Source organism: Mytilus galloprovincialis, chromosome 5 (assembly GCF_965363235.1).
Source record: "Mytilus galloprovincialis chromosome 5, xbMytGall1.hap1.1, whole genome shotgun sequence".
Classification (NCBI taxonomy): domain Eukaryota; kingdom Metazoa; phylum Mollusca; class Bivalvia; order Mytilida; family Mytilidae; genus Mytilus; species Mytilus galloprovincialis.
In genome coordinates, this window is record NC_134842.1 from 40560709 (window position 1) to 40579702 (window position 18994).

Below are 18994 nucleotides of genomic sequence, written 5' to 3' on the forward strand. Positions count from 1 at the left end.
ATGTAATTTGATTTACACAATAAAACGATGTTGTTTGGGGATTTATCTGTGGGAACAACAATATATTGTCATCGAGGTACTCTAGAAAACCAATTTTGATCTGAAACGGTTATTTTATCTGAACAATATTCGCTTACATTCAATTAAGACCAGTTCAGTCTATGTTCACACTGTTTTACCTGTACACATCAATTGATCAGCATTATACTGAATTGTCTAAAATCCACTGAACAGTACTGAATTGACTGCAAGGGAATTGTCTAAACAGTACTGAATTCACCGCAGTGGATAAGTCTGAAAGTTGACTGAAAGGTTGAACATGACTTAATAATTTATTGTTCGGATGATGTTAAGATCAAAATGACCTTTTTAGACCAAAATTCATTTAATAGTGGTATGACAGGTGCTCAGCAACATTTGGGTCTTTCAATATCGATATAGCATGTTTATTCATATACCCATTTAGTTTTTTAATTCTAATTTGTATCAACGAACCCACTGCCTTGACCCATTCGGAAAGAGTATTCATGTCTTCTTTTTTCGCGTTTAGCCCATTACCTGGCACAATCTTAAATCTAAATCCATCAGAGTTTTGAAGTTGTGTTTCCAATTTAGACTCACGATATTTCGGGCCTTTGGATAACCTATTTCGAAAATGTTCATGTTGCCAATATCTTAATCTTTTATATTATGGCCGGTTTGGGGCTTTAGATGGAAAACTTTTTTAAATCCCCAGCTTGGCCACTGTAGACAAAAGTTGATTGGAAAACAACATGAACAAAGTTACCTGTCAAATTGCACTGCAGATATATACACAACAAGACACTGTCAACTGCTAGGAAACACGTACAAATGTGTTTTTTCTCTGACAATTTGATGACCTTCTGCCCATTTACCATATGTAATATGAAATTCATGATATTTACCTTGCTGTTTTATGGAACCTACATGTACATGAAATTTTATTAAACTCATTTGGTATTGGCTAACATCTAAGATTGGATGGAGTACCGAGTCTCCAACTAAGGCACTGTTTAAGTGTGACTTGCCCCTGTTCAAATTTTAGCTTTCGAATACAAATGTATCAAAACAAACGGAGTGCTTCCGTTGACAATAAAATATCAAAAGGCATGCCAACTTTTAAAATATATGTAAAAACAAACTTTTATTAAACTCATTTGGAATTGGTTAACATCTAAGATTGGATGGAATACCGCGTCTCCAACTAAGGCACTGTTTAAGTGTGACTAGCCCCTGTTCAAATGTTAGCTTACGAATACAAATGTATCAAAACAGAGTGCTCCCGTTGACAATAAAATATCAAAAGGCATGCCAACTTTAAAATATATGTAAAAACAAACTTTTATCAATCGTATTCTTTAAAACCAAAATGTATGGCAAGTGTATGTTATCAATTTTTATACTAGTACACTTTTGCATTACACTTTGTTTCAGAAATTCTCCAAAAATTAATGTATCTCATATAGTGCAATTTCTATTTTCTCTCCCTGTATTTAATAGCGCAGGAAGATAGTCGTTCATTAAAAAATACTTAATAGACAGATAAGCTCGTCTGATAAAGATATCTAAAAGATTGCGTAAGTTCACAGGTAGTGTTTATTCCCTTCACAATTTTAATCATTGTTGTAGGGAAAGGTAACAATAGACGATGAAGAAAAATAAAGCAGCTGTTTGAAAAAGGTAAGTTTATTAAGTAAGCTTAAAAGAAAGCAGTTCATTACAGTAATGAAATTTTTATGTAGGTCAAAGCATGTTAAAAGAACAACATTTTACATACAGTCAAACCTCAATATCAAGGTCATCCTTTCGGAGATGTCTTATATTTTTTTAATACGGAAAATACTTAATATTGCCCTTACTCACGCCGCGTCACAATGGTTTTAGTGGAAGGACATATACCAAGTTTCTTGTCAGAGTAAATTGATTGGTGAACTATTAGTCCCCAATGGTATAAGCAACCCAGTAGTCCGTACTTCAGTACTCACATGGATTATAAAGTATTTTTCTAAAATTCCCCGTTGAATTAAATTAAGAAATTTCTAAGAAACCAAGGTTCCAACTCCCTCTGGCAAAGTTGACCTTCGCTGAATTTGGCTTTTTTTATGTCCCTTTTGGTCATCAAGATCCTAACGTTTTTTTTGTATTTATATATCCCTAGCTTTCAAATTCTTGGGTTTGAAGCGTCTCCGAAGAAGGTAAATCCAGAAAAGCGCTTCGGAGGCACGAAATTTATAAAGTATTATTTTCATTTACTTTGGCAATACTTAAGAGATTAAATGGCACAGACTTCACATATATGACGTATTCTGCAATAACATTTCCTTTTTTAAAAGACGGAGTCATTCATATACTTCGACCGCAGCTAACTGCAGATAGTTATCTGCAGAATTCTCCTCCATAATCTGTAGTTTGACATAGCGAGCCTCAATTGGCTGCCTACAGACAAGAATGACAAGTTCCCCATTTGTAGCCCTTCCTTTGTAATGATCGCACAAACTCATTCCTGACAAAGACTTTCCAGCAGTAACATCCAAGTTGTAAAGTCTATGTCCTATAAATAAATATATATTTACATATAATATCACAACTGTCGATGGCTTAAGATACATGTATATTTTGATTTTTAAAATATGTAATCGATAAACATATGTTGTTTCTGATTTTTCTTTCTTTTTGAACGGCAGCACTTAACCAACAGTTGTTGTTAGCTTCCTGTAGTAGGAAGCACAATTTGGTTTTCAAATTTTGTGCCGTATTTTATTTCCTTGTTCAAGTTAGGGGTCATCCTTTTGATAGTTGGACTGTGTCGGTTTTTTTATTGTGTGTTTTACCTTTATGACTTATGATCTAGATAGGCAGATGGGGAGGTTGTGCGCACGTAAAACTGGTTTAATCACATCTGATTTATTACCTGCACCAAATCAGGCTATATGGACCATGTATTTTTCGTTGTTTCTTTCTGTCTTTGTATGTCTTAGTTTCGGGAGAGTTTTGACTGTTGTACATGTACTGTACAATGTTTCCTGTTATCCTTTTCGTCTCTCCTGCAACGAATGTCAGTGAATGTGAACATAGGGATGCGTATGCGGTGTTGAATGGGTTAGCTCTTTTTACGAAGCTTCATATTTCAATAGGAACAAGACCTGGATGCTTCATATCTTGTTTACATATGCCTCATGTTCTGAAGTTTCCGTCTGACATTTTTTTTTTCAATTTTCTTTTTTTTTTTTTTAGAAATTATGAGTAATAGCACAACTATATTTGGTATAAAGATATATTGCAAGGTATACATGTCTGTCAGACAATGATTGCCTAACCTTGACTCAATTTCATGAATCAGTTACATTTCGTGCTTATGTCGATTTCTCAGACACCATAAGTAATAGGTCAACTGTATTAGGTATATGTCACCGTCGTATTTATGTCTATAATTGAATGTTTGATTTGTCATTCATCAGTTCATCTATTTCATTCATTCCATTTTCTGTTTCATCATACTCATCATCTCATTATGACGCTTGACTGAGACTGACGACATTTCTAATACACGTCGCTGCACAATTTCAGATACACGTCACTACCCTACACCTGAATAATTTAGATAGAATAAAATATGATTGCACGCACGCGGGAAAATAAATGTACGCCTTATATATATATATATATATATATATATATATATATATATATATATATAGATAGATATTTAGTATTTCATTAACTGAATAAACGCCTTTTTGAGTGGATGCTTAAATGTTAAAACAATATTTGCAGGTTTGTTAATCTTGTTATTTGAAAAGTTTTATTTACAGTTTCTCGATAGAATTTCATTCATTAAAAGTTATACGGAAATATTATGATAGTTTTATCGTAAAAATCTATAATAAGATACAATACGGATTTTCCGTACTTTTTACATAGTTTTCTAGTAAAGTTCAAAATCACTGAACTACAGCTATAAATTGTCTTATTTGCAGTATTAGTTTACGGCGTTATTTTGAAGTGCTTTGTCGAATTCATTAGTTCGTTAGTTCTTGTCTCTATTTAGTTCTTGGTTTTATATTTAGGTTATGAATGAATGTTATTGTTTTCCGAATTTGTTGAAAGATTTGTATATGTTGATATACATATATATTTGCAGTTAATAAAAGTGGTACCAAAGTCACTGTCTGATATTTGCCATAACGATAATTTGGTGTATGTCCAGTTCACTGTGACAAATGGAGTCTTCAGAGTGAGAGATGACATAGTTTTGGGTGCCACGGTTTTTCTTAAATAAGAGTTGTTGAAGAATCTTTCCGTTCTTGAATTTATTTGGATAACAGTTCATCTAGATATCTACTCGGCGGCACGATGATCCAAAGGTATACAGCACTGTTGAGGTATATAGTGTGAAAAAGTTGTAAACAATTGCCGGAGTTGAGTTGGAAACATGTAAAGGCATATTGGTAATGAATGTTAAGAAAATATTCATATTTTGCGCATACCAACGAAGTGTATTGATTTGGTGAATGTTTAATTTTACACCGATAACAAAAGGAAAATAGATTCATTCATATATATTGTGTTGCGTTCCAGTTGAAAAAATTACATAGTACATATTTTCGTTGTGTGTTTATAGTCATCACAGATGTCAATTTCATTACACATTCCGCGTTGGATTCTACTGGTTTTTAAATCAACGAAGTAAACAATAGTGTATTAATTTTGAACCCAGACAGTATTTTATTAGATTGGAACTGATATTTAAATAATTTAAGAATAACAATCATAATAATTAACATTAATTGCTAGAAATATTTGATTACAAGTATTATATATTCTTTATCTTGTTGAGTATTACTTTTATTTATTTTTAAGATGTCATAGTTTATCTTATTACTTATATTTTTCAGTTTGCATTTTTGTGTGCATTGTTGCATGAACACCTGGTCCTTGCAGTGTCAGATTTCACATGCACGTTAGATCATTTGACGGTAAGTTGACATTTTCATCATCATCCTTTTCATTATTTGTCTTGTCTATCATATGTGTCTTTTTATGTTTTGTATTGTGTCCCGTTTTATACATTGAGTATTCTGCTTTGATTATGGCTGATGGAAACACATCTGGTACCGAAGCTGAGGGTAATATTATAGGTCATGACCCTAATATGACAGAGACTGATATTGAAAAAAAGATAGCATTTTTGTCTAAACATGGTAAATATAAAGTGCTTACTAATAAGGAGTATGACTTAATATCTTATGGTAAACCGTTGATTAAGAAAGAAGGGTCGGATTTTGGGAAAATACCGACAGGGTATACTTCTAGTACACCGAAGCCACCTACTGATAAGTTTCCGTCTAGACCACCACCCCTCCCCCTTTTAGAAAATACTATCAGGTCTAAATGATCAGGTGAAACCAAAAGTTAGTTTTGATTTGGGAAATCACACACTCATGACGTTTCTAGTAATACACCAACGTACACAAGACCACGGATACCGTTTTTCTCTGGGAATGCAAAGAGTGAAGCTTCATTTGACGTGTGGAAATTTGAAGTTTAATGTTTGCTCCGAGAAAACTTGTACCCGGAGTTAATCATAGTACAGTGTATGAGAAATTCTTTGAAAAATCAAGCCCGCAATACCCTGCTTACTCTTCCTGAGTGTGCTACTCCACATAAGATTCTGGAAAAAATTAGAAGGCATTAACGGAAATGTTTATTCAAATGAGACACCTTTACAGTCATTTTATACTGAGAAGCAGGAAGAGAGCCAATAAGTGGCCGATTACGGTATGAAATTAGAGGGTATACTACAGAGAGCATATGATAAAGGTAAATTAACTTCAGAAGTTAGAGATGATATTTTGAGAACAAAGTTTTGGTCAGGTATCAGGGATTCTGTATTGAAACATGATACCAGATACAAAAATGACACTATCAAAAACTTTGATGAATTAAGGAAAGAGGTAAGAGCAATTGAACTAGAGCTTCAGATTTCAGTCGCTTCTAAGCCTACAGCTACTGTCACACATCAACCAGTTACTGCTGCATCAGATATGAGTGATCTTATACAGAAGTTAGATGCATTTAATAAAAGTATAGCCCTTTATTTAAATCAGACTTAATTAAGACTAAATCTTTGTTAGATAGAATGGTAAGTATGGAGAATCAATCAATTATACAGGTTAATTCGATGAAGTGTAAAGCTTTGATTGATAGTGGTTCGATGATTACAACAGTTTCTGATCATGTTTTGAAGTTAATGAAACCTGTCCCCGTAGTTAAGATTTGGATGAATTTGAGTTATCAGCCAGTGTTGCTGGTGGTTCGAAACTGCCGTATATTGGTTATGATGAGGTCGAGGTCCAGATACCTTTTCTTCAAGTCGAGTCCTTCTATGTTCCTATGTTGGTTGAACCTATGTCTGATTATACAGAGAAAGTCCCGGTTATAGTTGGTACAAACATTTTACGGTTAGATATGGAGTTAGTACACTGTCTTGATGATGATATTTCGATACCAAAACAGTGGGATGTTGTCTTTTCGTCTATACAGGATAACAGTTCCAGAGTGGTGCGTTCTTCCAATAGACACCCGTTTAAACTGTTTTCTTCATCAGTAATGACCATATCGGGAATAGTAAAGCTAAAAGGTGACGCAAATACTGAGACTTTAGTAACCGAGAACCGCTCTATTTTGAGTGAGTTATCAGATCAGGTAGTTGTCTGTCCCAGAGTAGTATCAGTCAAAGTTAGCGGTAAACAGAGGGTACCAGTTAGGATTTGTATCAAACATAAAACAGTCCATTGTGAGTTAAGTAGAGTTACTGTTGTACGTGATGGTTTTGATGAACATACATTGTCAGATAGTGAGACAATTAATGAAGGTAAGGAGAGTCTTGAAGAACTTGGTATTAACGTCAAGGAGGCCTTGACAGTACAAAGGTACAATTAAAAGGTTTCTTAACTAAGTGGAAGTCGATCTTTTCTACAGGACCAACAGATCTAGGGTTCACTACATTAATGCAACATGCGAACAAATTAACAGACAACACTCCTTTTTAAGGAACCATATCGACGCATACCACCGTCATTGCACGAGGAGGTGCGCGAACATTTGAAGGAAATGTTGGAAGCAGGGGCCATAAGAGAATCTTCTAGTCCCTACTCTTCCAATGTTGTACTTGTGAGGAAACCAGACGGAAGTCTTCGATTCTGTCTTGATTTTAGGAAATTGAACAGAAGACTATTCGGGATGCCCAAAGTCTTCCCTTCATAGATGAGACACTAGATTGTCTTCCGGAAGTAAGTATTTTAGTAAAATTGACCTTAGGTCGACCTATTGGCAGTGTAACCCTAAAGAATCTGATCGTTATAAGACTGCATAAGTCTCGGTACTCTCGGTTTTTATGAGTGTAACAGGCTAGCTTTTTGGTTAACCAATGCTTGTGCGACATTTCAGCGTCTCATGGAGAGATGCATGGGTGAGATACATCTGAGAGAATGCCTAATATATTTGGATAATATAGTGATTTTTTTCTAAGACAACTGAAGAGCATATGAAAAGACTAGAGTCTATCTCCTGTAGATTAAAGAAGCATGGCCTAAAACTAAAAGGAAGAAAGTGTGAGTTCTTTAGGAGAGAAATTAAATACCTGGGCTTTATTGTCTCTGAAGAGGGAATTAAAACAGACCAAGAAAAGGTAAAAGCGGTACGAAACTGGCCAAAAATAAAGAATGTCAGAGGGATTTTTCACATCCTATTACAGGAAGTTCGTACGAGATTATGCTAAAATAGTAAGACCACTAAATGATCTTCTGGTAGGACACCAAACAAACAAGAAATAGAAATCTAAGAAGAAGAAGAATAAACCCAAGCCAACGAAGTGAAAATGGGGCGATGAACAGCAAGCTGCCAAAGAAAAGTTGATAGAGGTATTGACTAGTCCCCCTATTCTGGCTTTTTGCCGATTATAGTATACCATTCATTTTGAATATAGACGCCAGTGGTGATGGGTTAGGCGCCATACTTTATCAACTCCAGAATGGTATCGAAAGGGAGATAGCATATGCTAGTAGAGCGCTACGTGCTGCGGAGAAATTTTATCCGGTCCATAAACGAGAGTTTCTGACTTTGAAATGGGCGGTTACTGATAAATTTCGAGACTATCTTAAAAAGTTTATGGAAATAAGTTTGAAGTCCGCACGGATAAAAATCCGCCTATTTATGTCTTGGGTAAAGCCAAATTAGACGCTACATCACAGAGATGGAAAGCAGAATTAGCAGATTATGATTTCAGTTTGGTTTATAGGAATGATAAGTCGAACGTTGACACTGACAGTTTGTCAAGGATTGGTTATGACCATCAGGAATTATTTAGCGATGCTGTTAAAGCTATATGCGATGCTATTTTAGTTTCGTCGAGCTATCCACCCACTGGCAGCATTTTATGTCTCAAACTCTGGAAGGTATAGTCGATAAGGATGACCCCGACCTAGATGCCTTTTCAGACATTTCTTGGGTGGTAGAACAGAAGAAAGATCAAGATAAAGCGAGGGCACTTGAATTAAAAAGAGCAGGATATAAACCTACGAAGAGAGAAATTGATAAGCAACATTTAGGTACACGCATGTAACTTTACGGCTGGGATAAATTAGTAATAAAGAAAGAAGTCCTCTATAGGGTAAGTAAACTCAACCATGAGACTATATATTAGCTTATTTTACGAGCTGCTTACAGGGATATTGCTTTGAGAGGTTTACATGACGATGCTGGTCACCAAGGCAGAGATCGTACTCTATTTCTTGTATATTCCAGATTTTATTGGCCTGATATGAATAAGGACGTAGAAGGTAAGGTGGCGACTTGCCCAAATTGTATACTAATGAAAACTAAGAGTAGTAGATTTGCTGAACTAGTAAGTATAGAGACAAGTCAACCATTGGAGATGATTTGTATATATTTTCTCTGTTTAAAACAATTAAAGGGAGGTTATGAAAATATACTAGTGATAACTGATCATTTTACAAGGTATGCCCAGGTAATTCCAACACGGAATCAGACGGCCCAGACTACTGCTAGATACCTTTGGGAGTTCTTCATTCAGCATTATTCCTTTCCTGCACGTATACTTAGCGATCGAGAGTCATTAGTGAAATATTTAAAATTGCCCGTATGAAGAAAACAAGGACAACTCCAGTTCACCCAATTGGACACGATCAGTGCGAAAGGTTTAACTCCACACTTTTAAGCATGCTTGGAACCTTGAACGACGAACATAAGTCAGATTGGAAGAGTTACGCGCCGCCTTTAGTACATGCCTATAATGCCACAAAGCACGTGAGTACGGGATACAGCCCTCATTTTGTAATGTTTGGGTGGCATCCTCGTCTCCTGATTGATGCTTTTCTAGGCGTTGATAGAGACGTATCTCAAGGTAAGAGTCACGAATCGTATGCTAGTCAGTTAGAAAAGAGATTACAGTATGCTTACAAGACAGCTGCAAAAGTTGCAGAGAAAGCTAGCAGGAGACATAAAACCAAGTACGATTTAAAGGGGAGAAATTCAGTTTTGAAGAAGGGAGATAGAGTTCTCCTCACGAACATACATACAAAAAGTAGACAAAAGCTGGCAAACCGTTGGAACAGAGAGCCCTTCATTGTAGTATCTCAACCTGATACAAATATCCCCGTTGATGTGATAAAACCTGAGTATGGTAAACGTAAGTCAAAAACTAGGACAGTGCATAGGAATCTACTGTTTACTACATTTATTCTTTGCCAACCGAAGAATTGGTACCTCATAGTAAGAAAGAAAGAAACAGTAAATGCACAAGTGAATCCAATAGAGTCGACGATGAGATACAGATTGTAGAATCTGTAAAAGATATTGAATGTACAGTTAGTGTTCTTGATTATTCAGATAAGTCAGATTCTGATTCTGATGATGCGTTAATGCCTTTTGTACAACCAGGTCGGTACATGACCATATCAAGTAGTTCTCTAAATCCTTCGGCTGAAGTGTTTAGTCCATTGAGTTTAATAGCTTCGGAACCCCAAAGGAATCAAACTCATAACTCAGATATTCTAAATTTGAGTAATGGTACAGGTAATGCAATTTCTACATCTGGAACACATACGGGTCTCTCTAGTGGACATATTGATGAGACACTTAATACTAGTAGTAGATTAACGCATGAGCAATCCTAATTAATTGCTCCGAATTCAGATATTTCCAACGAGGTAAGTAGCGTTCCCGAAAATACACATGTACCTGTGGAACAGTTCAATAACCGATTTTACGTCTCACATCTAGACAGTCTAGAAGCCAGATCGCTATGGTGATTATTTGTATTTTTAGGGAAAGTACTTATTTTTGTTTATTTTTGTTTTTACATTTCCTTATATATTGCTGTTTTCTTTGAAATTTTTTGCTCGATAATCTTGATATGCACAGAGAGGCGGTGGCTACCTGAGCATATTGAGAGGTCGATCGTAAAGTTTCATATTTTACAGTGTTAGTACATATAAGTATTGTTTTACTTTCCGGATATGTATATAGTAGTTCTTACATTTTTGCGTCAAGTCGTGGAAGTAGCAGGAGTCAGGTAGATTGTAAGCAGGTTTACATTATTCCTGGTGATACTTTGTGTAGTTTGACTGAAAAGCGACTTCATATTATCTTTCATCCTAAGATAGTATAGTGTGTTGCCGGGATTCTAGATATATGTTCTTTGGTGCGTATCAAGAACGAACAATATGAAGATTCATATCTTTATTTAGAGAAGGATCATGTTGCACTTATACAAGAAACGTCAGATATTGAAAAATGTATGAAAAATATAGGATGTAAAGTTGTTGTCGCAACTATAACAACATTGAGTTTCCAGAAATGGAACACTCACAGGAAATTCATTGGTAAAACTGTCTGCCTGATTACGAGAGAATGCAGGAACAATTAAATATAGTTTTACACTCAGTGAATATATATATTGTACAGAAGAACTTAGAAAATGGTGTTGTAACCCCTTTCTTACACGATTTTGTTCATAAAAGGTGTACAAGTAAAATTCGTTACATTTATTCAATGTTAGTTGATGGAGTACATCCTACTCAGGCATTGAGTTCCTCATGGACACGTCATATGGAAGCAACGATGGATAAAAATGAGCGAAATTTATAAATATTATGTATAGTGTATTCATGGTATTTGCCGACATACATTCTACGATAATTCAGGGATGATTTTTTTTGGTGGGGGAATATGTCACCGTCGTATTTATGTGTATAATTAAATGTTTGATTTGTCATTTATCAGTTCCTAGTTGTGTCATTGTTGGATACTCTTGTCTGCTTCATATTTTCAATTGTTTTAGAGAGACTCGCACAGTAAGAATGGTTGGATGAGACAGTGATATCTCAGTTCACTGCAACTACTAGATTCATAGTAGCTAACTACTAACAAGATGCAAACGGAATTCCTCAACTCCTTAACAATCGCGCGATAGATACATCAACCACAAAATGTAACACCCAGGTGAGAAATCATTCTCAAAACTTTGTCAGCCGCAGATGATATTGCTCTTTGACAGAATCTAGTATTTACAGATTACATTGTACTTTTTCAATATGTATGATATTTTTAGACACCTGATCGACCGGATTTCAGATTTTTGACCAAACTAGTACGTTGTATTATAATTTTAAAGTGAAATGGTCCATATCTACGTTTTTATTTCTATAATTAATATTACCAGAGGACAATCTGTTGTAGACGTCAACACGGCGGACTTTGTAAGTGTTTCCTAAGTCGACCCACCAAGATGGTTTGCTCGTTCCATAGTTGACTCCATTACTGAAACTGGTATGTCCTGTGCAAGAAAAGGTTACTAGGTTCCCATCAACAGCGTGGTTACATGGGTCTAAATAAGTAGAACTTTGTCCACAGTTCTTCTTGTATGCAAGGTCGAATCTTCCAAATTCTGTTAAAGATAAAAACATTAGGACAGGGCAAATTTTGTTAAGCATAATTTTCGTTGAAATGAAACAAAACAATAGTGTCTTATACATGTTATATAACAGTGGCAGATCAAGGGGGCGTAGAGGTCATACGCCCCCCCTTTTTTTGATAAATACAATTTAGAATCTCGTGTGCTTTTACGATATATGTAATTTATAGTATAAAATCGTCCAAAATTTGTTTCGCTTATCTCCGTTCGGCAGTATATCTCAATTATCGGGAATAACGCCCCCTTTCAAAAATCCTGGATAAGCCCATGTATAAAGAGAGGAGTAAGTCATAAGTCGTGCCATAATCATATGAGTTAAGTTCTAGCATCTGTAAATCAAAAAATCTTTATTGTCTTTTAAGTATAATGAACAAATTTAACTTGTAAAATTTACACAAATATTTTACAGTTTGTTGAAGTACTTAGGTTTCTTGTCCTAAGTAAACATGATAAAGTATAACTGGCTGAAATAGAGACTTTTCGAAAATTCAGATAATCATTTATCATCATGCATAGAGTGTATCTGCTTATTTGGTATCTTTACTAAATAAAGAATTTCCCGGATTTTCAGGAAGACACGTGGTTCAAATTAAATGAGATAAAGTTAAGACTGTACAGGTTGTTCTAGCATTAGCACTTCTACTCTTCAAATGCACTTTTGAAAATTAAATTGGCCCAACCATAGAATGTTCGAGAATCCAAAAATATCTATACTAGGTACTTAGACGTACTCCAGCTGTGTTTTACCGTTGTTTAGTCTGCAAATAACATCAATCAAGATCCTTTTTTATTCCATAGAATATATAAATACTGACAATTAACAATTAAGTTTTCCCCGATATCTTATATTATTAGTGTTGTCTTCCTTGGCATCGACGGAGAATATTTTGTATGCTTGTAAATTTATTTAAATTGAAATAAAGAAAAAATAAGGCTGATTCTGCTGTATTCATCAATTTCCTTCATGAGGGTCTGGATGGGTTTACAGAAAATAGATAATAGAAAAAATGACCTAAAACTTTATAGAATACAGTGAGGTGTTACGATATAAGGAATAGAGAATAATTGGCGAAAAACTTGAGAATACAGAAAAAATAACAAACACATGAAGGTTGGCGAAGTTGGCGAACAGCAATGATTTCATAAATGTTGGCGAAGTTGGCGAACAAAATTGATTTCGTAAAGGTTGGCGAAGATGTCGAACATTACGAACTTTTACACAATCCTGTACCTGAATGGAAAACTAACCTGTCAGCAAGGGCACCGCTTGCATATTTTGTGTGAGGCATAGAAACAAATAGTTAATACTCATGCAAGCAAAGCATTTCAAGTTCATGAGGTATAATTTTCTTAAATTTTGAGACAAGAAATAAATTCACGATATGTTCTCCATAAATATAAAATGTTGTTAGAATCCAAGCACTATGTATTTTGGCGGCCATTTCGTAAATGGTGGACAACCAGTAATTTTTCACACAGGGAATCAATTTGGAAAAGCAAATTAACCTACATATATATTTTCATTCAGATCAAATTCAGATGTTCTCAAAATTTGTCATTTTTAACAAAAATAAGTTTTTACCGAAAATTTGACATAGGGAATCAAATTAGAAAGCATATTATACCTGTATATCAATTTTCGATGGAAAACTTACACATACATTTTTTTTTTTTTTTTTCAGAAATTTGTCATTTTTTAAACAAGAAAATCTTACCCCAAATTTGACACCGAAAATTAATATGAATAGCATGTTATACCTATATTTCAATGTTGGTCGAAACCTTACATGTAACATAAAAAGATGTTTCTAAAAATATGTGTTTTGTTTTACAAATAATAAGTTAATACTACATTTTTTAATTTATTTTTGGCACTTACAATCATATTGGAATATCTTGTTATACTTTTATATATTTTTTTGTTGAAATTCTAGCACAAACAGATGTTTTAAAAAAAATTGTGATTGTTTTAACAAAAAACTGAGTTTTTTACCCTAATTTTTGTCAAAATTTCACTAACATCGAAATGGATCTTCCTTTTATGGGTACTAGTTACACTGGAAAAAATTAGAATGTAGATGAAATACTGACTTATAGGCTGACGGACAAAAAGACAGATAGTGCTTATTATAGAAATGGAGATCCCCATCGAGACCCTCCTTCATACCTGCACTTGGGATACTTTCTAGTTATCAAAAAAAGTATATTAATGTTTCAAAAGGGTAAAATACACCAAGAGAGCAATCGAAAACCAACAATTAAATAAAGACAGTCATCACCATGACGAAAAGAAAAAGAACGAACAGATAAACAACAGTCCACAAAAAACTACACAGAAGGATAAAGATTGAACCTACTAAAAAACCGAGGGTGAAAAAAAAATTGCACCAGACTAGTAAGCAGTTCGTGCTTCATTAGTGACACACATTGTTTTACTCATAGCAAATGATGGCAAATGAAAATCCGATCATAAGTGGCATCTGACGATATTATAAAGGAGTAAAAATGGACGGCATTTTGGCTAGGACAAGAGGAACATATCCGTGGTTATTTGTTACATTGATATTGAACGAAGTCATGATTACTTGCAAAAAGAGTGCGTAAATTTTCCACAAGATGACTTCAACTTTATCGATTAAGAACTCATGATTCGATAGCTTCTCTTGTAAGTATCAACCTCTAACCCTCAATATGGCATCACTGGGAGCGGTAACGGAAATGGCCACCAGGTACCCAATTGGCAGGCAAATTACCTTTAACCTTTTGACCTTCAATGTCATTTAATTGAAAACAAGGATTTTTTTTTATTGAAATATGAATCATGTGACATGTTTATAGGTGACATGTTACATACTGCTCTTTTTAGCTCTATTGAAAAATGTAAAAAATCCAAACATTAAACCTATAGTTTGGTCTTGTGCAAAATGATAGTATTAATACAATTTAGAAAACGTTTTTATTAAGTTTACTTGCATTTTATGCAAATGTGACTAATTTAAAAACATTCGGTGAATTAGGTTTCAGAAAATAAAAGAGAATCATGCATTATTTATTTCAGCATGCCGATTTGCATGTAAAATCTTGTTAAAAATATGCGGATTCACACATTTACTGATTGTATCAGTAAAATAAGACAATAGCAATAATAGACCATAAATTGCAAAATCAATCTCTGATATTAGATACATGAATGTTGCAATATCCTATGTACAAGATATGAACAATGTGTTTAATTGTATATACTAATAATCGGTAGTGTATGGCTAACCACAACGTTATAATAAAGCAAATACATGTAATGAAAATGACCGATGAATATTTAAATGAGTAACAATCATTTTATGGTGTGTTCCTGCAATGTCTCACCTTTAGTAGCATTTTGTGATTTTTCCAGGCCACCAATCTTTTTTTGAAGGACACTATTCTCCTTTTGAAGGACAACAGTCTCCCTTTGAAGAGCATCCATCCTCTCTTGAACTTTATTGAATTCCGTAAGCAAATCTAGAACACATTCTGTCGCCTTACCTCTAACAGCTGCAAGACAAAATACTATTAAAAATTGGACATAGTTTTCGCTCGCTTCCACTTGAAACAACACTCTATAATGTTTTATCATTGGGTTCCTAATTTATATAAGGTTACTACTGTTTCCTGATGATGACGTACATATTATATGCATGATAAATTGTTATGCGTGTCATATTTATATCTATTTTTATCTACTTTGATAGTAAAAACTTAAAATCATATCATATCAAATGTTGTTGAGGTTACAAAATTTCCTTTTATTACGATATAGTGGTAAATTGATAAATGTAAATATATCTTAATTCATTGGCAAAACTCAGTTAAAAAGGGGGACAGAGTAAGCAATATAAAGTCGAAGATAAATAGAAGACACCATGGCTAAAAGAAAAGAAAAACAACGGAACAGATAAACAACTTTAACGGTTAAACTCCATAGCAAATTTTAGTTTAGGCAATACGAACCCAACGACAAACCGACCTTAGAACGGTTGCTCCTGAAGTGTTAGCAGTTAAAATTGCAATTACTGCTAAAAAACTTAATCCGATTTTCATATGTGGAAATAAATCTCTAGCAATGGGTACATTTCTGCATTAAAGTGACCATACTATATCATTCTATCCAACTGTAAATGATATTTTAATACAGAAAAGATTAAGAAGTTCACTAATTTTGTAGTTTTAGGAACCAATAATTGCTCTATTGACATCTCATTCTTTAACAGTTTAAGAAAACTAAGGCCTGCTAATTTCAGAGACCGATAATTGCTTTAACATACATCATTTGTTTGCAGTTTTAGCAAAATACGGCCAGCTAATTTCAGAGACCGACAAGGGCTCTAACATACATCATTTGTTTCCAGTTTTAGCAAAATACGGCCAGCTAATTTCAGAGACTGACCATGGCTCTAACATACATCATTTGTTTCCAGTTTTAGAAAAATATGGCCAGGTAATTTTAGAGACGATCATGGCTTTTACATACATCATTTGTTTGCAGTTTTAGCAAAATACGGCCAGCTAATTTCAGAGACCGATCATGGCTTTTACATACATCATTTGTTTGCAGTTTTAGCAAAATACGGCCAGCTTATTTCAGAGACCGGTTGATACGGTGCTTTTTGTCCACAATTCGCTTTTTGTCCGCTTTTACTTTTTGTCCGATAATTTTGCTTTTTGTCCGACACTTTTGCTTTTTGTCCGTTTTGCTTTTTGTCCGATTAATTTACTTTTTGTCCGACACTTTTGCTTTTTGTCCGTTTTGCTTTTTGTCCGATTATTTTGCTTTTTGTCCGACATTTTTGCTTCTTTGGTCAGTGAATCTAATGGCGAATGGTCACTATGTCCAATGGCAAATGGTCACTATGTCTAATAGCAAATGGTCACTATGTCCAATGGCAAATGACCCGTGCATCTGATGGCAAATGGTCACCATGTCTAATGGCGAATTGCCAGTGAATCTAATGGCAAATTGTCACTATGTCTAATGGCAATTGGTCACCAAGTATTGTGGCAAATGGTCAGTGGACCTAATGGCAAATGGTCAGTGGATCTAATGGCGAATGGTCACTATGTCTAATGGCAAATGGTCACTATGTCCAATGGCAAATGGCCCGTGAATCTGATGTCAAATGGTCACCATGTCTAATGGCGAAATTGATTTCCGAAAATAAAATGATAATTGTGAACAATTTTAATATATTTTGACAAAAATATACAGTCAGTAGGAAAAGAAAAATATGAATAGAAAGTTAGAATTTTGTTTGTAATAGCAACATGATACACTTTGTTTTGCACATAACATTATATCCTCTGTAAGCTGAGAGCTGGACCTTAATGTTTATCATATTTCTCTTAAAAACCCTGCGTAAATTATGTATTTTTTTAAACTTGATATGTATGAAACATATTCTGCTAGTCTGTAAACCAATATTTTTTACTTGGAACAACGACTCCAACACTCACTCCTTTTTCCAACAAAAATAAAACTATAAAACAATCAAAGTAAAGAATAAAAACAAATAATAATTAGAACTCAGCAAATATCGATCTATGCAATAGTACATAACCGATGTTTAAATTTTATACATCCTCTATTCTAATTTGACCTTTATTTTAAGAATAATTCTGATTTGATAATTATATGATCATTGAGTGCAAAGGCACACATTTTCAAAAGTATTTAATTTTAAAAAGGAAGTAAAACTAACAAACCTTTCGGATATCTACATACAGATAATATCTACATAACATTTTTAAAATTTCAACTTACCAACTACTGTCTGTAGGACTGTCACAAGCAAGAAAAGGAAAACTCCCAGTCGTGCATCCATGATTCCGGCTGTTTGAGTCTCATGTGATACAAAGTTGCTTATATACCCTTAATAAACCCACGCGTGGACACGTACATTGATCAGATATATTGACAAATTCGGGTACGTTTTTTAATAGTATCCTTCCAATTTGAAAAAAAAAGGTTTGAAAAGAATTGGCGAAACAGGTTGTGTTGTTTACGCACAAGATATATTAAAAAATTGACAATAATTACACTTAAAGATTGATGATTGTATCAAAATTAAAAAAAAAAAAACTTGTATGTATATTTTTTTGATATGTTATACATAATCATCAGTAAATTAAATGAAGTAACATGAGTTGTTGATTGTATCTTCTAATAGGTTATAGGCTATCTATATTAAAATGATACTATTGTCCATCCGTAAATATTAATTTAAACATTGTAATTACATGTCTAATATACCTTCTCATATATCTGAAATTATCATTATTTCCGAATATTGCATCTCCTTGTTTTGGCTACGTAACACATGTTTTAATTGTATCAAATACAATTATATTTAACCGATGTGATAACTTACACCGAGGCATGTTGAATTTGAATAGTGTATTGTTCTTTTTATTCGAAAAATAATTTTTGGAAGTTACACATGTAGAATAAGGCAAAACGAAAATTTTTTAATAAGTTTAAGCTTGAGAATATTGTTTTCCAAAAACGAAAATTTGTTTTATTCATCTTTATAATCTGTGTGAACTGTGTTATATATATTTAAGTCTTTGTAAACGTCAGGCAATTTAGAAGAATTTCAAATTTGACCGAAAAAAACCAAACCAGCTTAATCATCCAATTTGAAGTAACGTTCATCTTGAGGTAGGAATGGTAGCTCTTTGGTTTCTGTGTGTCTGGTAATTCGAGTAATCTCCAGATATCTTTTGGTTAGAATGATAGCAAATTACGGAGTTAGTTCCCCTCAATTGGTAATTTCTAGTGCATTTCAACCAAATATATCTTGAATTACCAGAACAGGAAAAGGAAATGAATGTTATATTTGTGCACTATCAGTCTTCCAACTAAGCCCTTCAGAGTGAAAATTTCATATCTTCTCTCAATTATAAAATGGTTAAGTAGAGATATAAATATGTCATCCACTACTG

General features: G+C 34.0%; 1 protein-coding gene across 2 annotated transcripts; it reads right to left on the bottom strand.

Moving 5' to 3' along the window:
• Positions 1–1691: 1691 nt before the first annotated feature.
• LOC143075815 (uncharacterized) lies at positions 1692–17968 on the bottom strand. Of its 2 annotated transcripts, XM_076251372.1 has the most exons (4): positions 17814–17968; positions 15383–15550; positions 11762–11989; positions 1692–2572 (listed from the first exon to the last, which is right to left on the bottom strand). In XM_076251372.1, the coding sequence occupies exons 1-4, from the start codon at positions 17872–17874 to the stop codon at positions 2361–2363; spliced, it is 669 nt and encodes a 222-aa protein (XP_076107487.1). In that variant the 5' UTR covers positions 17875–17968; the 3' UTR covers positions 1692–2360. The 2 variants fall into 2 exon arrangements, with proteins under 2 accessions (XP_076107487.1, XP_076107488.1); XM_076251373.1 differs by lacking the exon at positions 15383–15550 and having other exon boundaries at positions 17814–17897.
• Between the last annotated feature and the right edge of the window lie 1026 nt (positions 17969–18994).

Coding starts and splice junctions, on each gene's coding strand:
- LOC143075815 (XM_076251372.1), bottom strand. CDS start 17,874: ATGGATGCACGACTGGGAGTTTTCCTTTTCTTGCTTGTGACAGTCCTA. Junction 15,551..17,813: donor AGTCCTACAGACAGTAGTTG/GTAAGTTGAAAT, acceptor TTTGTCTTGCAG/CTGTTAGAGGTAAGGCGACA. Junction 2,573..11,761: donor CTACAACAGATTGTCCTCTG/GTAATATTAATT, acceptor ATTTATTTATAG/GACATAGACTTTACAACTTG.